At 46.2% G+C, this 24,898-nt stretch overlaps 1 protein-coding gene across 3 annotated transcripts in view; it reads right to left on the bottom strand.

The window, feature by feature from the left end:
* Positions 1 to 24,661, bottom strand: part of QPCT (glutaminyl-peptide cyclotransferase) — a 217,984-nt gene extending 193,323 nt beyond the window's left edge. Inside the window, exons 1-2 of one of the 3 annotated variants that reach the window (XR_012226897.1) lie at positions 24,281 to 24,661; positions 9,118 to 9,264 (exon numbers count right to left, since the gene is read on the bottom strand). Coding sequence is in view for 2 of the 3 variants with exons in the window: in XM_073560131.1 (XP_073416232.1) it covers positions 9,118 to 9,264; positions 24,281 to 24,358 (225 nt within the window). In the remaining variant the exon portion in view is untranslated. The remainder of the gene's footprint in view (positions 1 to 9,117; positions 9,265 to 24,280) is intronic. The other 2 variants (XM_073560131.1, XM_073560130.1) reach the window with 2 other exon arrangements.
* Positions 24,662 to 24,898: the final 237 nt, after the last annotated feature.

Below are 24,898 nucleotides of genomic sequence, written 5' to 3'. Positions count from 1 at the left end.
TGTTTGTATGTGTTTGTGCTTGGCTGCCATTGTTTTCAATGGGGCTCGACGGTGTTCGTCGAACGTTCGACGAACATTCGACGAACTTGCCTTGTGTTCGACGAACCGAACCGAACTCGAACACTAGCGGGGTGGCTCAACACTACTCCTGATATATTTACGTACATTTTTAATGTTTAAACTATGCTATATATACCTGGTATCTGGTGATACTGTACCCTTTCTGCCAGGAAGTCTTCCTCCACCCACCACTCTAAGTGTATCATTGACACCTGGAACATTAGCCCACATGTGTGATTATTTCTTGCAGATCTTCTTTTTATATTGTGGTGTGATCCATCCTGAGCGTGTGAGAGTCTGTGGGTTACTCCTGCAATTTATATGTAGATTTAAAAATTACCCCAACACTGTATACAGCTCTACGCTTGTGATACATTACCCATTTACTGCTTTTTATATTCTGGTCTAATCCAAACTGACCAAGTGAGAGTCTGTTTCTGACTGTGGAAATAAAGACTGAGATTGACAATGACCCCTACACTGTGTACAGCTGTACGCTTCAGATCCATTACCGTTTTACGGCTTTTTATATTGTGTTGTAATCCATACTGAGCCTGAGAGTGTCTGTGTCTGCCTCCTGAAATATATACGGAGTATATACGGAGATTTAGAATGTTTAAACTATACTATATATACCTGGTATCTGATGATACTGTACCCTTTTTCTACTTTTTATATTCTTGTCTAATCCATACTGAGCCTGTGAGCGTTTCTGTGTGACTCATGAAATATATAGAGAACTTGACAATTATCCTTTAACTGTATAGAGCTGTACGCTTCTGATACAGTACCATATATCTGATGTTATTTTGGGTACATTTTATCCAAAATTTGGAAGTATGGTGGAAGAGGCCACGGACGTGGGCGTGGGGGGGGCAGCTGGTACTGATGGTGGTGGTGCATCTGCTGGTAGTGGCAAAAGCACAATAGCAGCTAAGGCAGGAGGTGTTGAGCCTGCGTCATGGTCTGGCTCTGGAACGCCTGGAAGGCTACCTTTTCTGGGAGTAGGTTAACCGCTTTTAAAGTCGGAGCATCAGGAACTGGTTTTGGCTTACATTGCCGAAACAGACTCCAGCAAATATGCCCTCCTCTTCTGAAGTTTCAAAAATTGCAAGCACTGAGTCGTCAAGTGCTGGCTCCTGGTCAGGAAGAACCCCTTTCCTTGTGTCCTTCACCCCCACCAAAAGTGAATGATGCAGCAGGCCACATTTCACATTAGTCCATGTAGCTCTTTCCCACATACCATGCCTGGGTTATCAAGTCAAATCGTGAATTCCCCAGTCTAAGATGAATCTGACATGGAGTGTGGGTGGCCAGCCAGGGCAGTGGGGTTAATCGGTAACAGGCCGGTGTCTCAGAGGGATGTGTCACGGTGGTGGTGACCCGGTCCATGGACCTGGACGTCCAAGCAAAGGGGTGAATAACATTTATAGGTGAATGATACGTGACACCACCTGTGGTTTCTGATCAGATTGACCAGCGCTGCAGTGTCGCTTCTCTGGGACAGATGTTGTGGTGCAGCTAAGATGTAGAAGCCCTGCACAGGTAGGGCCGTAGTCGCAGGGCAGATGAAAGAGTTGGTAGATGGTGTGCAGTGTAAGATGTAGCAGAGCCGTGCGCCAGGCGCAGGAGAAAAATGACAGACACAGTTGTGCAGTTCCTTTATCTGTACTTGGTAAGTGCCGTACAGGACCCAGAGTACAGATGAAGAAGGAGTTGGTCAGCCTGGAAGCAAATTAGGAATTCTCTCTCTGCAGATAGGTAGTGTGGCCTCCGTTCTAGCGCTTATCTGAGGTACTCGCAGTACTGAGTTCACTGAAGTTCCCCCTGTTGACTCTCTTTTGAAACTTTCTCATATGGCATGCAGCCGTAGCCTTTTCCTTCTGGCTCACACAAGTCACTGCTGGGGCCTCCGAGCCTTAGTTGGGAACAGAGCATTTACAGCTGCTACTTCCTCCGGTTTCTGCTGCAGGACTGTCAGTGTCCCTACAAACTCGGAGACCGGAATCCGGACCATACCCTCCAGCTAGGAGTGAGCCTTAACTCTGCTCATCCTCCAGCTCCCCTTCTCACATCCACACACTTCCCCTTCCCTTCACAGACTGCCCTAACTTCCCTCCTCCCGACCACAGAGAGCAGCTCCTCAGCAGTCAGGTTCAGAGCTCTCCGTGCTGGCCTGGTGTGGGAACAGTGTTGTGTGTTGGTTTAACTGCTAGAGAGATCCTTCGTTGCTCCCAAGCATGACATCACACTCCCTAGTAGGAAGGTAATGCCACTGTGGCGACCATACTCCTGGGGACGCCACAAGTGCACTGATGCCCAGCCACTGCTAGATGATTCTGCTGGTACATTGATCCAGACCACTACATTCCCCTCGCACTCTACACAGCCAGAATCTGACCCTGATGAAACTCAGGTTCCCCTTCCCGCATACTATACCACCTTACACGGTGACAAAGAGGAAGATGCAGATGAAAGTGCAGGTTCCTTGAGCAGGTGGGGGGGCATACTCATGGGCGATGGCACTGGCACAGGGCACCTCATAGTACGCAAAAGTGTCTCTGCCGGTGGGAGGGCCCAAGGGCCCACCCGCCGTCAGACACACCGCCGTACTATGAGGGGCCCTGTGCCAGTGCTGTCGCCAACGAGTGGGCCCCCCCTGCTTGCTCAGGATCACAGCACTTGCAAAGTTGAAATACTTACCTCTCCCTGCTCCACCGCCGTGATGTCTTCCGCGTTTCCTGACAGTGACATTCTGGTCAAAGAGCGCGATGACATCATGTCTGTACGCCCTCTACCTAAACAGTCCAAGTGCAGAGAGATGGAAGATGGGGATGGCGAGGTGTCCAGACTAGTACAGGGATTCCCTAGCGAGGAGACTTATTTAATTGTTTTAAAGGTTGGGAGCAATATTTGGGGAGCACTATACTCTGGAGAATGATATATGGGGCCCACCATACACTGGAGCATTCCAAAGGTGGACATCAGACACTGGAGCAGCATTTACAGGGCCCATTATACACTGGAGCATTAGAAATGGGGCCCATTATATATGGAGCATTATTTGGGCCCATAAGACAGTGGAGCTTCATCGATGGGGACCAACATATACTGTAGCATTATGTGGAGCTCATCATATACTGTATGGAACATTATATGGGACCAGTGATTCTGTATGGAGAAATATATGGGCCTCATTACTCTGTATAGCGCACTATGCGGTGGCCATAATACTGTATGGAGTAATATACTGTCCGTTTTTGGAGCTATTGGAGAATTTAAAATGGATATCAGTCATGAGATGTAAGAAGTGAAGTATTTTTCATTGTACTATACCGCTATTTCTCTGCCGTATCAGAGTATCATGAATTGTGGCATGTGTTAAAGGAGCCCATTGACACTCTTTGGCCCTGGGCCCATGAAAATCTGGAGCTAGCCCTACCCCCCCCCACAACTTTAGCCAAATAACCCCCAGTTTTCAATGCCTAACTATTATTATAAAGTAAATTAAGGTTGACAAGCTTAAGTAATAAGAATTGATGTTTTTGGCATTAAAATGGGCACTGTAGGTGTGTTTCCTGTCCTCCACTCACTGCCGACTTTTCTTCCCCATTTACTTGCATTGGGTTTTGTGTTTCAGTCGGCCTTCGACTTTTCACGATAATCGGCCGATTTCGTTCGACCCGACTTTTGCGAAAGTCGGGTTTCATGAAACCCGACTCGACCCAAAAAAAAGGCAAAGTCGCTCATTTCTATCCACAACCAATGATGGTTGGGAGAGCCATGTCATCTGCTGGTGTAGGTCCACTGTGTAATTAAGGATTCTCTCTTCAAGCTCATTGTTTGTTTATTGAAATGTTGTGCTTTAAACTGTATATAAATAAGGTTTCTTCAAATATTTTGTCATATCAGCCTGATGAAGGGACGTAAGCAGTCCCGAAAGCTTGCTTTGTAACAACATTCACTATTATTTGTTAGCCATTAAAAGGTATCATACCCACAAGATTCCTATTTTGTTTCTCTCACTGAGAGCACTTTATATATTTTTTTATTAAGACCAAAGTCAGCGCAGCCGTTTACCAGGAAATCTTAGAGCACTTCATGCTTCCCTCTGTCGACAAACTTTCTGGAGATGGAAATTTCATTCTCCAGTAGGACTTGGTACCTGTCCACACTGCCAAAAGTCCCAATTCCTGGTTTAAAAACAACAGTATCATTGTGCTTGATTGGCAAGCAAACTCATCTGACCTTTACCTCATAGAGAATCTATGGGGTATTGATTGTTAAGAAGATGTGAGACACCTGACTTTTACTTCCACCTATATATAAGGGTATGTGCACACAGCGGATTTGGCACTGCGGATCCGCAGCAGTTTTCCAGTTCATGCAGAGTACCATGTTATCCTATGGGAAACAAAAACCACTGTACACATGCTGCAGAAACGCAGCAGTTTATTTTCCGCAGCATGTCAATTCTTTGTGCGGATTCCGCAGCGTTTTCACACCCATACCATTATAGGAATCTGCAGGTGTAAAAATGCAGGAGAAATCCACACTAAATCTGCTAGAAATCCGCAGGAAATCCGCAGGCATTTTGATCTGCGGATTCTGCAGATCCCGCGTGGAAAAATCCGCACACAAATCCGCAATGTGTGCACATACCCTAATGAGTGCCCCCTAGTTCTTTGTAAGCTTGTGTCAATCTTTTGTATTGACCACACTTTTATTTTTATATATATATATATATATATATATATATATATATATATATATATATATATATATATTTATATAAAAGAGATCTCTGAGATCTGAGACTATTCTAACTGCATTACTAAGCTGCAAGCATAGGGCGCTGTGAGACACCATTTCTAAACTGTCTTTTTTTACACCATACTCACACATAATAATGTCCTCAGATAGTTTTAACTCGACTGTAAGAGGCACATATGAAGAGTCCAGAAGAAGGTTTATTTTCCAGCTGAATTCTTGTGAATATGTGTCACAGGTTTACAAATGGCAAAAGATTTCAGAAATCTCATGCATGCAATTCCTTTTCTTTCCTGACTGAAATGGAAAAGTGCTGCATTTTTAAAAGAAGGAGCATGTCAATTCTCTCAGCGTTTTTGCAGCATATTTCACCAATTGAAAGCAATGAGAATGCAAAAACGTTATGTGTGAACATAGCCTAAAGGGTAGAGGAGGCAGTTTTTCTCCCTTTTTAATTTTGCTGTATGTACAAGTCATTACACAAGAAATATTTTTTCCTAATATTTTTTTCCTGTAAAATCCATTTTATCTTCAGTTTGGTATGTTTTATTGTCAGTCTATAAAAGTGTTGTAATACTCTGTCAACATTGCTCCCAGCAGTAACCCTGAGAGTCAGAGATGCGTCTAGGGGTCTTCCCCATGTTATGCCTATGCAATTTGAGCACTTTTTCCTTCCATTTCAGGAGGGTCTGCCAGAAAAATGCTTGAGATTTCCATTCACTTCCCCTTATACTAGTTACTCCAGTCAAACATCGAGCAGTCCGACCTGCTTGATTCAAGTACCGAGCATTTTAGTGCTCGAGCACCATTAGTCACCATTCTTATCTGATTGTTTTACTATAGGAACCTACCCTCTAGCAGGGCGGGCTCTTACTGCTGTATACAGATGTCTTCAGGCTATTACACAGACCAGGCAGCTGTACTAACTCATGACCTGCATGCCAGTGTTCATCACTCAGGATATAAGATATGTACTTACTTAACTCTTTAAGGACCAGGGAATTGTTCGTTTTTTCACTTTCGTTTTTTCCTTGTCTTCTTCCAAGAGCCGTAACCCTTATTTTTTCACAGATATAGACGTGTGAGGACTTGTTTGTTTGCTTATTTTTCTGTTAATGGGGCTGAGTGAGGTCTTGTTTTTTGCACGGTGAGCTGCAATTTTATTGATACCAACTTTGTGTACATAAAATACTTTGATTGCTTATTACATTTTTCAGGGAATGTGATGTGACAACTAGTGATGAGCGAGTATACTCGTTGCTCGGGTTTTCCCTAGCATGCTCGGGTGTCCTCCGAGTATTTTAGCTTATCACTAGTAACAACCCATCTTCAATTCTGGCGTCTTGATTTATTTCCCTTGACAGCATCTACCAATTGGCTTAATTATTTCACTTTTATGAACACAGCAATACCAAATATTTTCCCTATTTTTAACTAGAGAAAAGAGGATGATTTTCTTTTCTTTTTACACATACCGTGTATACTTGAGTATAAGCCGACCTGAGTATAAGCCAAGGCACTAGTGATGAGCGAGTATACTCGTTCCTCAGGTTTTCCCGAGCATGTTCAGGTGTCCTCCGAGTATTTTGGCGTGCTTGGAGAATTAGTTTCACCATCTCATCTGCATGATTTGCGACTTGTAGACAGGCTGAATACATGTGGGAATTCCCTAAACAGGCATTCCACACATGTATTCAAGCTGTCTAGCAGTCGCAAATCATGCAGCTGAGATGACGAAAACTAAATCTCCGAGCACGCCAAAATACTCGGAGGACACCCAAGCATGCTCGGGAAAACCCGAGCAACGAGTATACTCGCTCATCACTACGAGGCACCTAATTTTGCCACGGAAAACTGGGTAAGCTTATCGACTCGAGTATAAGCTGGGTATGCATTGTCCCCTCATCCCTGTCCTGGTATGCACGGCTTCCCCGTCCATGTCCAGGTATGCATGGCTCCCCCATCGCTGTCCTGGTATGCATGGCTCCTCCATCCCTGTATTGGTATGCATGGTTCCCTCGTCCCTGTCCTGGTATGCATGGCTCCCCCATCGCTGTCCTGGTATGCATGGCTCCCCCAGCTCTGTCCTGGTATGCATGGCTCCCCGGTCCCTGTCATTGTATGCATGACTCCCCGGTCCCTGTCATTGTATGCATGGCTCCCCCATCCTTGTCCTGCTACATGTGGCTCCCCCATCCCGTATGCATGGCTTCTTATCCCCTATCCTACTCACCCTCCAGCATGCCTTCGCAGCATCTCAGTGGTGCCGGCGCCTTCACAGCATCTCGATGGTTCTGGCTTCCAGCAGCACTTCTGGCGCAATCACGTGGTGTGGCACCGCTCATTAAGGTAATGAATATGCGCTCCACGCCTATGGGAGTGGAGACACGTGCATATTCATTGCCTTAATGAGCGAGCGGTGCTGCGTGATCGAACCGAAAGAGCTGCTGGAAGCCAGAACCTTCGAAATGCTGCGAAGGTGCCGGACCACCGAGATGCTGTGAGGGCACACTTTTGAGTAGGATGTCTTCTGGAAGCTGGCGGCTGTCACTGTGCGCTGCTATAAGAGAAATGAATATTCATTTCTCTTTAGCAGCGGGCACAGTTACAGCCGCAGGCGCCAGCTTGTGCCTTCTGTGACCTGCTGCTCTACCACTCCCCCTCCCCCACCGACTTTCCGGACAAGTGACTCGTGTATAAGCCGAGGGGGGGCATTTTCAGCACAAAAAATGTGCTGAAAAACTCGGCTTATACACGAGTATATACCGTATATATTTTTTTATTTTTTAAAACATGTTATCTTTATTTTTTTTAATTATTTCTCAGTCACTGTAAGAGTCTTCAACCTGCGAGAATGCTTATACTATATACTGCAATTCTGTGTGGATGTAACTGTTGGTATGCTGTAATTCTGAGTGGATGTGACTGTGGGTATGAGGTAATTCTGTGTGCATGTGACTGTTGGAATGGGGAAATTCTGTGTGGATGTGATTGTTGGTATGCGGTAATTCTCTATAATCATTCTACCTCTTAACAAACTCTTCCCTCTCCAATCTGTCTTGAATGCTGCAGCTAGGATCGTATTCCTCACCAACCATTACACCAAAGCCTCTACCTTGTGCCAGTCGTTACACTGGTTATCCATCCACTCCAGAATTCAGTATAAACTTATTACCCTCACCCACAAAGCACTCGATGGCTCAGCACCACCCTACATCTCCTCCCTCATCTGTCTACCACCCTACCCATGCCCTCCATTCTGCCAATGACCTGAAGTTAACATCCTCAATTAACAGAACCTCCCACTCCCATCTCCAAGACTTTTCACGTGCTTCACCAATTTTTTGGAATGCACTACCCAGGTTAATTCGATTAATCCCCAATACCCACAGTTTTAAGCGTGCACTAAAAACGCATTTCTTCTAATTGGCCTACCGCCTCAACACATTAATCTAACTGTGTTGCCTATTCAAAATTTTTACCATAACCAGTTTCCTCATATCATGTTCTCATACGCATGATGCATTTAATAGCCCTCTGTGTCTGTACTTTTACATATTCTGGCTGATAACCAGTTCATGCAGCATTACATGAACACCTGATTTCCTACATTGTGGCTGGTCCGAACAACGAAAGCAATTGTTACCATCCACCTTTCGTGTCTCCACTATTTCCTCATAGATTGTAAGCTTGCGAGCAGGGCCTTCATTCCTCTTGGTATCTGTTGAGCTATGTGTCTATTGTTATGCTGTAATGTCTATTGTTTGTACAAGTCCCTCTGAAATGTAAAGTGCTGCGAAATATGTTGCTGCTATAGAAATAAAATTATTACTATTATTAATTCTGTGTGGATGTGACTGTTGGTATGCGGTAATTCTGTGTGGATGTGACTGTTGGTATGGGGTAATTCTGTGTTGATGTGACTGTTGGTATGGGGTAATTTTGTGTTGATGTGACTGTTGGTATGGGGTAATTTTGTGTGGATGTGTTCATGTTACTAAAGGGAACAGATGCAAAGAGTAACCATTTTGTAGTTACTATGTATCCTATGGTAAGGACTGTCTCCTGTGAGCATTATTGTTTGCTACAATTCTGCTCAGGATGGTCTAGTCATATCACTGTCTCTGGGACAAAAAATCTGGGAATCGAAACACTAGATTTGCATCCAGCAACCAAATCTGATCTTTAATAAATAGGCTAGTATAACTTTGATATTGATTTTAATTTTGAATTGGTTATCGAGAACTCCTGTAACGTATTTTAATATATGTATAATGCATTACTTACTTGTCGAACTGCAAAATTCCCTGGTGATCCAGAAAACCTCTCAATAAGCATAGGCATTAAATCACTTTTCCACATTTGAGAAATGTCTGTTTGAGACAGAGCACGCTGCACATCAGCTGTGCGCAAGACCAGGGGGCGATGTGAATTCTGCAAATAAAAAACAATTAAATATAACAATTATAGGCTATTTATTAGTCAGAGAAAACAATAAGTTTGCTGTTCACCCCTTCATGACCTATGACGTATAGGTACCTCATAGGTCGTGTATCCCCCTTTGATGCAAGCTCAATCACTGAGCCAGCACGTTTTCAAGCACATGACAGCTGATCTGATCAGCTGTCATACGACCATAACAGCCGTGGGTGAAATCAATATCCACCCGCGGCTGTTAACATTTTAAATACCACTGTTAATCTCTTGTCTTGTTTCTCTATTATGTGCCTGTTTACTTACAATAAAATTTGCATTTTTTAGATGGATCTGGACTCTGTTTTCCTCTTGTTTTTCCAGTATAAGTGAGAGTCGTCTCTATCGATTGAGACTTTATGAGGCACTATATCTGTACTTACAGTTATGAATTAAGAATGTTTTTTTTTAGTTTTTTCTTTACACTGTTAATCTTTGTCAACAACATTTCACAAACCACGCCCATTGGAGCCCCTGTCACATTACCGCGGAACACCAAAGGGTTGGCATGACAACTGGGGGTCTGTAGGAGACGTCATAAACACTCTCCTCTGCCCCAGCGTCTATCAGCTGTTCCCTGGAAACTCGCACAGTGTTTGCCACCAGCCGGGGCACTGCTCACTAACCTCACTTTTCTGCAAGCAGGCATATCATTGCCTGAGGATCCGGACTGACACCACGAGTTTACAGTTGAAACAACCTTTTTTCTACACACAGGAACGCCATTGCTTCAAGATCTAGACTGACACTACAAGGCACATTGCCACCTATATATCAACTGTATATGAATATTTCCTCCCAATGCTTGACTTTTTTTTTTACCTTGCCGGCTGCTAATAACTATGCACTTTATACAAGTGCTTCTCACTAAATTAGAATATTATCAAAAAGTTAATTTATTTCAGTTCTTCAATACAAAGAGTGAATCTCATATCTATATATTATATGGAGTCAGTACAGAGTGATCTATTTCAAGGGTTTATTTCTGTTAATATTGATGATTATGGCTTACAGCCAATGAAACATCACAGATTATGAAGACAGTGTGCCTTGGCTTCAGGTGCACCAACACACACATCACAGACATGAAGACAGTGTGCCTTGGCTTCAGGTGCACCAACACACACATCACAGACATGAAGACAGTGAGCCTTGGCTTCAAGTGCACCAACACACATCACAGACATGAAGACAGTGTGCCTTGGCTTCAGGTGCACCAACACACACATCACAGACATGAAGACAGTGTGCCTTGGCTTCAGGTGCACCAAAACACATCACAGACATGAAGACAGTGTGCCTTGGCTTCAGGTGCACCAACACACATCACAGACATGAAGACAGTGTGCCTTGGCTTCAGGTGCACCAACACACACATCACAGACATGAAGACAGTGAGCCTTGGCTTCAAGTGCACCAACACACATCACAGACATGAAGACAGTGTGCCTTGGCTTCAGGTGCATCAACACACACATCACAGACATGAAGACAGTGAGCCTTGGCTTCAAGTGCACCAACACACATCACAGACATGAAGACAGTGTGCTGTGGCTTCAGGTGCACCAACACACACATCACAGACATGGAGACAGAGCGCCTTGGCTTCAGGTGCACCAACACACATCACATACATGAAGACTGTTCTGTCTCCGACATTTAATTCAGAATCCCTGATTATCTGCTTATTAAACGTTTTCAGTGTTTTCTGGCTCCATCTAGTAACCAGAGTCATAACCACAGTATTATTGTGTGTTTTACTTTCATTTTCACATTTCCCTACGTTCGCAATGCATTCTGGTAAGGTTGCAAGGCACCCTGGTAAGCTTTTCAAAGGACTATGGTTAGTCCAGCCTCCATTTTCCCTCCAGTTCTCCATTTTCTCTCAGCCTGCATCCTGAAAGCATCTCATATCTTTTCTCCCCTTGTGACAGCATCACTGGTATGTAATCACGCTTCCTGTATCTAATATCTGTCCCATATTAGCATGCCTAGTTAGTTTTCCCCTGCTCAGCTAGTAGTGCAGATTTGATTCATAATGTATTAGGTATGATATGTATCCCTGTTGTACCCTGTATTGACTCGGTGTTTATATATGTTTTTTGTTTGTAGTTTCATCGCGCCAATATACCACCACGTTCAATAAAACAAAGATTCAACCTACAGTCTCCTTATTGGACCCCGGTATAGCGGTTTAGCTGCCTGTATAAGCTACCTGAAGTCTGCTTCATTTAGTGAGGACAGAACAAGGACAATGAGCTTTGGCTTCAAGTGCACCAGCACACATCACCGACAAGAAGACAGAGCGCCTTAGCTGCAGGTGCACCAACAAATATCACAGACATGGATACAGAGGGCCTTGGCTTCAGGTGCACCAACACACATCACATACATGAAGACAGTGCGCCTTGGCTTCAAGTGCACCAACACACATCACAGACAAGAAGACAGAGTGCCTTGGCTTCAAGTGCACCAACACACATCACAGACATGAAGACAGAGCGCCTTAGCTGCAGGTGCACCAACACATATCACAGACATGAAAACAGTTTGCCTTGGCTTCAAGTGCACCAACACACATCACAGACATGAAGACAGAGCGCCTTAGCTGCAGGTGCACCAACACACATCACAGACATGAAGACAGTGCGCCTTGGCTTCTGGTGCTCCAGTACACATCACAGACATGGAGACAGAGGGCCTTAGCTTCAGGTGCACCAACACACATCACATACATGAAGATAGTGAGCCTTGGCTTCAAGTGCACCAACACACATTACAGACATGAAGACAGTGCACCTTGGCTTCAGGTGCACCAACACACATCACAGACATAGAGACAGAGCACCTTGGCTTCAGGTGCACCAACACACATCACAGATATGAAGACAGTGCGCCTTGGCTTCAGGTGCACCAACACACATCACAAACATGGAGACAGAGGGCCTTGGCTTCAGGTGCACCATCACACATCACATAAATGAAGATAGTGAGCATTGGCTTCAAGTGCACCAACACACATCACAGACAAGGAGACAGGGAGCCTTAGCTGCAGGTGCACCAACACACATCACAGTCATGAAGACAGTGCACCTTGGCTTCAGGTGCACCAACACACATCACAGACATGGAGACAGAGGGCCTTGGCTTCAGGTGCACCATCACACATCACATACTAGTGAGCATTGGCTTCAAGTGCACCAACACACATCACAGACATGAAGAAAGAGCGCCTTAGCTTCCGGTGCACCAACACACATCACAGACATGTTGACAGTGCACCTTGGCTTCAGGTGCACCAACACACATCACAGACATGGAGACAGAGGGCCTTAGCTTCCGGTGCACCAACACACATCACATACATGAAGTTAGTGAGCCTTGGCTTCAAGTGCACCAACACACATCACAGACATGGAGACAGAGGGCCTTGGCTTCAGGTGCACCAACACACATCACAGACATGGAGACAGAGGGCCTTGGCTTCCGGTGCACCAACACACATCACATACATGAAGATAGTGAGCCTTGGCTTCAAGTGCACCAACACACATCACAGACAAGGAGACAGGGAGCCTTAGCTGCAGGTGCACCAACACACATCACAGACATGAAGACAGTGCACCTTGGCTTCAGGTGCACCAACACACATCACAGACATGGAGACAGAGGGCCTTGGCTTCCGGTGCACCAACACACATCACATACATGAAGATAGTGAGCCTTGGCTTCAAGTGCACCAACACACATCACAGACAAGGAGACAGTGAGCCTTAGCTGCAGGTGCACCAACATACATCACATACATGAAGACAGTGCACCTGTCATGTCGGACGCTATTCACACCACAGCGTCCGGCAGGCAGCGGTAGTTCCATCTCCGTCCACTATAGCCTCAGTGGCGCCGGCTTGATTTTACTCAGGTTATTGGGGGTTAATCTAGCTGGAAATCAGGTGGGATGTTTGGTCACGCCCACGGTCTTAAAATAGTTGTGCTGGCCTATGGGCGTTGCCGATTATAGCTTGTGTTTTATGCGAAGTGGTTCCGGTCTGGAGAGGAGGTGTTGGAGAGAGAAATTCGTAGCTGGTGGCGTATGATCCGTTGTTACCTTTTCGCCTTCCTATATTTGTGTTTTGTTTTGCCCTGTTCACATTACGGTATTGTCCTGTGTGTATGCGGCGCGGTGCGGTTTAAGTTCTCCCTGTCTGTCATTACTGTGTGGGCTTTGGTGGTTTGACGACTCACTGGGTGGAGGGTTCAGCTTAGGGCTGAGCAGGAGATAAGGAAAGGTTGGAGGCTCAGGCATTTGCACCATTAGCAAAAACCCTGGGTTGAGGGTCAGACAGGGTTTTCCCTAGTTGGAGGGACTCCGCAGGGGCCCCGGGTATTTCAGCCTTCTTTGACCTAAGCCCCGCGTAACATTATAATCGGCCGACAATATTTTGGTAGTCCATGGATTCCATGACTTCCATAAACCGCTAGTTGGCGGTGCTGTCCTTACAGGTCACCGAGTGGAAGGGGCAGTTCAGCAGCAGGGCTTGGTTGTAGCTAATGTGCAAGCGGCTTCTGCAGGTGCAAAGCCGAAGATTCCGCTGCCTGAATGATTTGCTGGGGAACGCAGCAAATTTGTCATCTTTCGGGAGGCCTGCAAGTTATACTTTCGCATGCGCCCTGTCTCCTCAGGTAATGAGGCTCAGCGGGTGGGTCTGGTGTTATCCTTACTGAGTGGGGACCCCCAAGCATGGGCGTTTTCCTTACCAGCTGACTCTGCTACGTTTCATTCGGTTGAGAATGTTTTTTCAACACTCGGGCTCATTTATGATGATCCCGACAGATTGGCTCTAGCAGAATCTAAAATCCGCGCCCTCCGTCAGGGGGAACGTATGGCGGAAGACTATTGTTCAGAATTTCGCCGTTGGGCAGTAGACACACAGTGGAATGACCCAGCGCTGCGGAGTCAGTTTATTCATGGGGTTTCAGGAAGAGTTAAACAGGCCCTCCTGATGTATGAGACTCCTGCATCGTTAGAGTCTGCCATGAGTTTGGTTATTCGTATTGATCGCCGTTTGCGTCAGGGGGCGCAGGAGACGCTGCCCCTGGGGGAAAGCAGGGGTGCAAGTGTGGTTGCTGCAGGTGAGCCCACGGAACCTATGCAAATCGCTGGGGTATCACATGTTAAGCGTCGCGTTCCTGGGTTCAGGAAGCAAGGAGCATGTTTTTACTGTGGTAAAAGAGATCATTATGTAAATGCTTGTCCTGTGCTACCTAAGAAGGTCGCACCGGCGGAAAACTGGTAAGCTCAGAGGGTATGGAGGAGACCCAAATGAGCGTATGCATATCCTCCATGATGGTATCTCAATGTATGCTCCCTGCCAGGGTTATTATTGCGGGCAGAGAGCTACCAATATCAGTGTTTGTGGATAGCGGTTCCACTACCAATCTCATGGATGAGGAGTTTGCACGCACGGCCGGTTTTAAGATCGAAAAACTCCCTCATCCTATTTGCGTGGTTACCATTAATGCCGCTCCCCTCCCACAGGGGGAGATTACTGAGTTTGTAGCTGAGGTTAAACTCCACATTGGGGTCCTACATTCTGAGTGGGTTACATGTAGGGTACTCAATAATCTCCCAGCACAAATGGTCCTGGGTTTCCCATGGTTGTCCAAGCACAACCCGGTGATTGACTGGAGAACCCAGGACATAGTCCAGTGGAGTGGTTTCTGCCAGGAAAATTGCTTGGCCACATGTGTGTCCGCCGTGAAGTCCAGCCTTCCGGAGGCATTGCTGGATTTTGCGGACGTATTCTCTGAGAGGGGTTGCTCAGTACTACCTTCACATCGAACCTATGACTGTGTGATTAGGTTAAAACCCGGGGCCAAATTGCCAAAGGCTAGGATGTTTAGTATTTCTGGTCCAGAGAGACAAGCTCTTAAAGACTACATCGCGGAGAGTCTAAGTAAAGGGCACATCCGGCCTTCATCCTCGCCTGTAGCAGCGGGGTTTTTCTTCATTAAGAAGATGGGGGGTTACGCCCGTGTCTGGATTTCCGGGAGTTAAACCAGATTATGGTCCGTGACCCCTACCCGATGCCTCTGATCCCTGATTTGTTCAACCAGGTGGCTGGTGCGAAGTGGTTTTCCAAACTTGACCTCAGGGGGGCGTACAACCTCATAAGGGTCCGTCAGGGGGATGAGTGGAAGATGGCGTTTAATACCCCTGAGGGTCATTTTGAAAGCCTAGTTATGCCATTTGGGTTGACAACCGCGCCTGCTGTTTTCCAACATTTCATAAATGATGTATTCGCTCATGTGCTGGGGAAATTTGTGATTGTGTACCTGGATGATATCCTCATTTATTCGAGCGACCGGGACACTCATTTAGAGCATGTCAGGCAGGTGTTACAGTTGCTCAGTGAGAATAAGCTCTATGCTAAGCTTGAAAAATGCGTGTTTTGTTCAGGAGTTGCCTTTTTTGGGATATATTGTGTCCGCCGTAGGGTTTAAAATGGACGCCGCGAAGGTGCAAGCGGTGCTGTGATGGGAACGGCCTGATAATCTAAAAGCGCTCCAGCGGTTCCTTGGGTTTGCCAACTATTATAGGAAGTTTATTAAGAATTTTTCTACTATAGCCAAACCGCTCACGGACATGACGAGAAAAGGTACCAATCTCGCTATCTGGTCTGAGGTGGCGGTGCGTGCATTTGAGCTTCTGAAAAACTGTTTTGCTTCAGCCCCCATTCTGGTGCAACCGGACGTATCTAAACCTTTTACTGTGGAGGTCGATGCGTCTGAGGTGGGAGTGGGGGCAGTACTGTCACAGGGCTCGTCCTTGAGCAATATGCGTCCATGCGCCTACTTCTCCAAGAAGCTGTCGCCTGCCGAACGGAATTACGATATCGGCAACAGGGAGTTGTTGGCCATCAAATTGGCTTTTGAGGAATGGCGACACTTCTTGGAGGGGGTGGTCCACCAGGTCACAGTCATCACCGACCATAAAAACCTGCTCTATCTGGAGTCGGTCAAGCGTCTGTCTCCCAGGCAGGCTCGCTGGGCATTGTTTTTTACTCGATTTAACTTTCTGGTGACTTACCGTCCTGGGGCTAAAAACACCAAGGCGGATGCCTTGTCCAGGTGTTTTCCGGGGGGGAGAACCTTGGGAAGATCCGGTACCCATCCTCCAGGAAGGTGTAGTGGTCTCGGCTCTCACGACTGAGGTAGAGGCGGAGATTGCCGAGGCCCAGGAGGAGGTACCGCCAGGACTTCCCGCTAACAAGTCATTCGTACCCCTTCATCTTCGTCTTAAGGTGTTGGGGGAACACCACGACTCTGTCCCGGCCGGTCATCCAGGGGTTAGGGGCACCTTGGAGCTGGTATCGCGCCGCTTCTGGTGGCCAAAGATCCAGCAGGACGTGGTCTCGTACGTGGCAGCTTGCAGCACGTGCGCCAGGGCCAAGTCGCCCAGATCCCGTCCTGCTGGCACTCTACAGCCTCTGGGGGTACCTAGTAGGCCATGGACAGAAATCTCCATGGACTTTATCACGGACTTGCCTGCCTCGGCGGGGAACACGGTCATCCTGGTGGTGGTTGATCGATTTTCGAAGATGGCGCATTTTGTGTTGTTGCCTTCCTTGCCCAACGCGAAGACGTTGGCTCAGGTTTTTGTGCAGGAGGTGGTCAGACTACACGGAGTTCCGTCGGACATAGTGTCTGATAGGGGTACCCAGTTTGTGGCGAAATTTTGGAAAGCTTTTTGCTCACGATTGGGGATCAAGTTGTCTCGTTCGTCGGCGTTTCATCCGCAGTCAAATGGTCAAACTGAGTGCATGAACCAAAATCTGGAGCAGTATTTGCGATGTTTTGTGTCTGACAACCAAGAGAAGTGGTCAACATTCCTTCCCTTGGCCGAGTTCGCGTTAAATAATCACCGCCAAGAATCATCGGGAGAGTCTCCCTGTCTGTCATTACTGTGTGGGCTTTGGTGGTTTGACGACTCACTGGGTGGAGGGTGGAGGGTTCAGCTTAGGCCTCTTTCACACTTCAGTTTTTTGTGTCAGTTAAAATCCGCCAAAAAGGCAGACAAGCGGATCCGTTCTTAACTGATGTGAACGGATGGCACAGGATACGTTTTTTGACGGATCCGGAAAATGAGGAAATTTAAAGGAATCGCTGGGAGAGAGAGAGAGAGAATTTTTTTTTTTTTTTTTTGGCCGGCAACCAGACAGAATTTGGGGTTAAATCAGTGTCTGGAGGATCCGCCGGGCAAAAAAACGTTGCAAGCTCCGTTTGGAAATCTTTCAGGATGTTGGCGGATAGCAACATTATGGCGGATCCGCACAAAAACGGATGCAACGGACGGCAATCAGTCAAGATCCGCCAATAATGAAAGTCAATGGGGAAAAAAACGGATTCGCAAAAAAAAATTGCGGATCCGTTTTTTTCAAAACCTGGCGGATTTTGACTGATTGTAAAAAACGGAAGTGTGAAAGAGGCCTTAGGGCTGAGCAGGAGATAAGGAAAGGTTGGAGGCTCAGGCATTTGCACCATTAGCAAAAACCCTGGGTTGAGGGTCAGACAGGGTTTTCCCTAGTTGGAGGGACTCCGCAGGGGCCCCGGGTATTTCAGCCTTCTTTGACCTAAGCCCCGCGTAACAGCACCTTGGCTTCAGGTGCACCAAGACACATCACAGACATGAAGACAGAGCGCCTTAGCTGCAGGTGCACCAACACACATCACAGATATGAAGACAGTGTGCCTTGGCAGCAGGTACATCAACACACTTCACAGACATGAAGACAGTGCGCCTTGGCTTCCAGTGCACCAACACACATCACAGACATGAAAACAGTTTGCCTTGGCTTCAAGTGCACCAACCCACATCACAGAAAAGACAGAACGCCTTGGCTTCAAGTGCACCAACACACATCACAGACATGAAGACAGTGTGCCTTGGCTTCAGGTGCACCAACACACATCACAGACATGGAGACAGAGCGCCTTGACTTCAAGTGCACCAACACACATCACAGACTGGAAGACAGTGCCTTAGCTGCAGGTGCACCAACAGACATCACAGATATGAAGACGGTGCACCTGAAGCCAAGGCGCACTAACACACACCACAGACATGGAGACAGAGCGCCTTGACTTCAAGTGCACCAACACACATCACAGACAGGAAGACAGAGTGCCTTAGCTGCAGGTGCACAAACAGACATCACAGATATGATAAACATGGGACACTTTCCACGTCTGATGATGTGGTCTCTGGTGGTTTCACCTTACAAGGTGTTGGTCTGTATAATAGAAGTAATTTTCAGCCTCCTGTGAAAAACAATTTTGCTGAAGCTTATATTCAATTGGTGGAAAAGGATTTTCTTCAGTTGAAAAAGGATTCTTGTAAATCTAGAGGGGGAAACCTCAATAGTGCTGAAAGAAAGGCTTTAACACAATTGTCTAAAAATTCTGCTATTACTATTAAGAGTGCAGACAAAGGTGGGGCTGCAGTGATAATGGATACCATCAAATATAAGGCAGAGATTTTACGCCAGCTAACAGATGCAGCTGTGTATACCAAATTACCTTGTGACCCTACTGTGCAATTCTCGAATGAGCTTCGGCTCCTGATCAGTGAGCCCCTGTACAATGGACTCATTGATCAGAAACTCTTTGATTTTTTGATGATTGAAAATCCTGTGACACCACTTCTATATATCTTGCCAAAGATCCACAAGGATCTGGACATCCTATAGTGTCGGGGAGGGGTTCAATTTTTAGTAATACTTCCATCTTTTTAGATAAGGTCCTGAGACATTTTGCTACATCTGCATAATCATACATTGTAGATACTAATGGTTTTTTGAGTGAAATTAGTGATTGTAAAGTGACTTTTGATACGGTATTGGCCTCTTTTGATGTGGTCTCCCTATACACATCCATTGAACATGATAGGGGATTACATGCCGTCGATGTGGTTCTGTCAGGCACTGACATGGCCTCCAGTTGTGCACAGCTGGTCCTCTCCCTGCTAGGTTTCAGGAAGAATTATTTTCTTTTTGGGGATGATTTTTACCTGCAGGTGAGGGGTACCGCCATGGGGTCCAATGTGGCCCCCACTTATGTGAACATCTACATGGCGGTATTTGAGGACCAGTTTGTGCACTGTTCCAACTACTGGCGCCATGTCCGAGCCTGGTGGCGCTACATTGACGACATGTTTTGTATCTGGGATGGTAGTTGTGATGATTTGCTGAAATTTCAGGAAGAGTTAAATAGTATAATCCCTGAATTGAAATTTACTCTGACGCATTCTACTGATCGAGTTCAATTTCTTGATACTATGGTGTATAAGCAAGATGAAGTTCTATGCACTGATCTTTTCGTGAAGGAAACAGATAGGAATAGCCTTCTCCTGTACAACAGCAATCATCCAAGGAAGATGGTTGAATCTTTACCTTGGGAGTCAGATGTTGCGAGTTAGGAGAATTGTGAAGGATGAGGCTTTAATGGATTCCAGACTTGAGGAGATGTGTGATAAATTTGTTAAGAGGGGTTATCCGATTAAGTATGTCAAACGTTACAAAGAAAAAGCGTTGGTTTTGACCCCTGATGATATGGGGGGTAATCACAAAAAGTAGCCACAAAATATAAGTAGCGCCACTCTTACCCATAGTACCTCTACTCAGCTACGTGTCCTGGGATTCTGAGTAGAGGTACTATGGGTAAGAGTGGAGCTACCGATATTTTGTGGCTACTTTTTGTGATTTATGGGGAGATTACTTGTTCCTATTGGCTTTTTTAGCCATAACGTTTTCCTATACTAAGCCTTGGGTATTGGTCTCTTGTGACTTTACTCCTTATTTTTTATTTTAACACAAACTTTGGCCTCATTTCATATGTAACTTTTTTGTAATCTATGTGCAGTAGTTGCCGCTCCCCCACCTCTTTACATATCCATTCAGACCTGGTGTGACATATATTTTTGCTTACCCTTCCCCTGTATTATGTAACTAGTCATTTTTGTGATATTGAATTAGCCTTTTCCAATAAAGTATTGTACTTTTATATATATGGGATCTACACCTTGTTTTTTTGGTCTTCTAATATCTATGGGTGTCCCGAATGTCAGTTTTGGTCCTGTCTCGTCCCAGTATATTTGATTCTGGGATTGGGAATATGTTTACATTATGGAGTCTGTTCTAATTTGTTTGTTCATGTTCTATTTGTTGTACTTGATAAAGACCATGTTTTGGTCGAAACGTTGTATCTATTGATGGCAAAATAAAGCTATAAGGTTTCTTCAACTGGAACGGATGCTGTTCCTTCTTCATGTTCTATGTACATTATGCCATTGATCCTATCAGGTCCTGGGATCCTTGGAGCGTGCAATCTACAAGGGCGTGTGCTGTCGGCTGTATTCTCTACATCACAGATATGAAGACAGTGCGCCTTGGCTTCAGGTGCACCAACACACATCACAGACATGGAAACAGAGCGCCTTGACTTCAAGTGCACCAACACACATCACAGACAGGAAGACAGAGTGCCTTAGCTTCAGGTGCACCAACACACATCACAAACATGAAGACAGTGCGCCTTGGCTTCAGATACACCAACACACATCACGGACATGAAGACAGTGAGCTTTGGTTTCAGGTGCATCAACACACATCACAGACATGAAGATAGAGCGCCTTGTCTTCAAGTGCACCAACACACATCACAGATATGAAGACAGTGCGCCTTAGCATCAGGTTCATCAACACACATCACAGACATGGAGACAGTGCGCCTTGGCTTCAAGACCACCAACACACATCACAGACATGGAGACAGTGTGCCTTGGCAGCAGGTACACCAACACATATCACAGACATGAAAATAGTTTGCCTTGGCTTCAAGTGCACCAACACACATCACAGACAAGAAGACAGAGCGCCTTGGCTTCAGGTGCACCAACACACATCACAGACATGGAGACAGTGTGCCTTGGCAGCAGGTACACCAACACACTTCACAGACATGAAGACAGTGGGCTTTGGCTTCCGGTGCACCAACACACATCACAGACATGAAGACAGAGCGCCTTGGCTTCAAGTGCACCAACACACATCACAGACATGAAGACAATGCATCTTTGGCTTCAGGTGCACCAACACACATCACAGACATGAAGACAGTGAGCTTTGGCTACAGGTGCACCAACACACATCACAGACATGAAGACAGTAAATTTGGCTTCAGGTGCACCAACACACATCACAGACATGAAGACAGAGTGACTTGGCTTCTGGTGCACCAACACACATCACAGACATGAAGACAGAGCGCCTTGGCTTCAAATGCACCAACACACATCACAGACATGAAGACAATGCATCTTTGGCTTCAGGTGCACCAACACACATCACAGACATCAAGACAGTGAGCTTTGGCTACAGGTGCACCAACACATATCACAGACATGAAGACAGTAAATTTGGCTTCTGGTGCACCATCACACATCACAGACATGAAGACAGAGTGACTTGGCTTCTGGTGCACCAACACACATCACAGACATGAAGACAGTAAATTTGGCTTCAGGTGCACCAACACACATCACAGACATGAAGACAGAGCGCCTTGGCTTCAGGTTCACCAACACAGATCACAGACAGGGAATACAGTTAGCTTTGGTTTCAGGTCCATCAACACACATCACAGACATGAAGACAGAGCGCCTTGGCTTCAGGTGCACCATCACACATCACAGACATGAAGACAGTGAGACTTGGCTTCAGGTGCACCAACACACATCACAGACATGAAGACAGTGAGACTTGGCTTCAGGTGCACCAACACACACATCACAGACATGAAGACAGTGAGACTTGGCTTCAGGTGCACCAACACACTTCACAGACATGAAGACAGAGCGCCTTGGCTTCAGGTTCACCAATGCAAGAACAAGCTCAGACAAGTCCTGAAAGAAGAAAAGTGACGCTGTATGCCTGGCATGTAGCTCAGTGCTGTATGGCAGCTGTACTGCACTGAGGGGACATCCTTACAGAAGTATTGCCTGTGTAACACTTGGCACAATGCCATTTACAACACTTCTTAACCACTGGAAGCTACGAGGCTGAAGTTGGTTTCTTAGGCTGTGTTCACACACAGCGTTTTTTTAGCGGTATTTTTAGCGGGTTCTCCAATAAAACCGCTATAAAACTGCTAAAAATAAGCTTCCCAGTCATTTCTATGCATTTTGCACTTTTTGTGCATACTGATGCGTTTTTTACCGCGAAAAAAACCGCATCGCGGTAAAAAACGCAGCATGCTCATTAATTTTGCGGATTTTCCGCGTTTCTGGCTATTTCTATGCGTTTTGAAAACGCACGGAAGAAACGCATAAAAACCGCGCAGAAAAAAGAGCGCGGTTTCTGGGAAGGGAGTCAGGTTTTCCAGCAGAAATTTTCTGCTACGTGTGCACTTAGAATCGTCTAGTTTCTTATTCAGAGCTGAAGTTGGTTTGTTATTCGGCAATTGTTTCTTTTCTGTTTTTTATAGGTTTAACAACAAAAACTAAGCATCACAATAATAAAACACAATGCAGTGAGGTGCCCTGATGTGAATACACTTAAAAACAACTACAAAAACTATAAAACGGGCACAAAAATGGGCATCGAATTGGGCACCAAAGAGCGTTGAAAAAAGGGTTAAATGATTTTGGGCCACTGATCTCACACTGCAGACATATAGAACAGGGAGCCCCACATCAAAACCTGGTTTCTCCAGCCTGGCCCAAATGGGTCTGGGCATCATAACTGGCATCAAAGTGGGCAGACAGCCAATTTTGGCCATTTGAATATGTAACTGATGTTTTTAAGGGCTTAAATGACTTTGGGTCACTGATCTCACACTAAGAATACACAGACAATGATGCCCTGCATCAAACCCAGGTCCCTCCAGCCTGGCCCAAATGGGTTCTGGGCATCAGAATTGGCATCAAAGTGGGCAAACAGACGATTTTCAAAGATTTGAATAAGTGATGTTTTTAAGGGGTTAAATGGCTTTGATGCCAGTTCTGGTGCCAAGAACCCATTTGGGCCAGGCTGTAAGGACCTGGGTTTGATCCGGGGGAACACTATCTATGTATTCTTAGTGTGAGATCAGTGGCCCAAAGTCATTTAACCCCTTAGAAGCATCAGTTACTTATTCAAATGGGTGAAAATCGACTGGCTGCCCACTTTGATGCCAATTCTGATGCCCAGAACCCATTTGGGCCAGGCTAGAGGGACCTGGGGTTGATGCAGGGCATCACTATCTGTGTATTCTTAGTGTGAGATCAGTGGCCCAAAGTCATTTAACCCCTTAAAAACACCAGTTACTTATTCAAATAGCCAAAATTGACTGCCCACTTTGATGCCAGTTGTGATGCCCACAACTCATTTGGGCTAGACTGGAGAGACCAGGATTTGATGTGGAGCTCCCTGTTCTATATATCTGCAGTGTGAGATCTGTGGCCCAAAGTTATTTAACCCTTTCTTCAACGCTCTTTGGTGCCCGCTTTGATGCTCATTTTTGTGCCAGTTTTATACTTTTTGTAGCTGTTTTTAAGTGTATTCGCATCAGGGCACCTCGCTGCATTGTAAGTTATTATTGTGATGCTTATTTTTTGTTGTTAAACCTATAAAAAAAACAATAAAAAAAAACAAAAGAAAAAAAATGCAGAATAAGAAACTGGACGAATAAGAAACCAACTTCAGCCTCGTCTGGAAGCTGATAAGATGGTAGTTGTACAGTGTTACCCACCAAGAAATGCCTCCATTACCAGCACTATGTCTCCTCAGGGCAGAGGCACCAGGACATCATCTCCCTTCAGAAACACAAGCACCTTCCCCATCGTCTCCTGGCCGGTAAGAGCCGGCAGTGGCTCCATACTCCGGAGACACTGGCGCCTTTTCCCGTGCTGGCAGCAGGAATCACTCAGAGATGCACTTACTTTCTGCGTGGTCCATTGGGGGTTTTGCCCACTGACGAGCGCCCACAGGTAAACGGTGCCCAGAAGGCAGATTGGCATGGCTCCGGTCAGTCAGTCTCCCGCAGGCGTCAGTGCCCGAACAGCGGGAGGGAAGGAGTCACATATGGGCGGGCAGATGCGGGATGTGTGTCGGAAATAACAGAGGTGGAATGGGGAAACATGAGGGACGTCATCCTGAGGTAAATTGTGATGTGACGTCTGGGAAGAGGAAGCTAGGGCAGGATGGATTCCGAGCCTGGCAGGAGGCATGATGGAGGCAGCAGACAACTGCTGGTCACCCTAGGGATGTCACACGGGTGCCCCAGCCAAGGAGGCATGATGGAAGCAGCAGACAAGTGCTGGTCACCCCAGGGATGTCACACGGGTGCCCCAGCCAAGGAGGCATGATGGAAGCAGCAGACAAGTGCTGGTCACCCCAGGGATGTCACACGGGTGCCCCAGCCAAGGAGGCATGATGGAGGCAGCTGACATCCGCTAGTCACCCCAGGGAAGTCACACGGGTGCCCCAGCCAAGGAGTCATGATGGAAGCAGCAGACAAGTGCTGGTCACCCCAGGGATGTCACACGGGTGCCCCAGCC

This window comes from Dendrobates tinctorius, unplaced genomic scaffold (genome assembly GCF_039654945.1).
Source record: "Dendrobates tinctorius isolate UK_male_01 unplaced genomic scaffold, ASM3965494v1 ptg000293l, whole genome shotgun sequence".
In the NCBI taxonomy this organism is placed as follows: Eukaryota; Metazoa; Chordata; class Amphibia; order Anura; family Dendrobatidae; genus Dendrobates; species Dendrobates tinctorius.
This window is presented reverse-complemented; position numbering and strand designations above follow the sequence as displayed.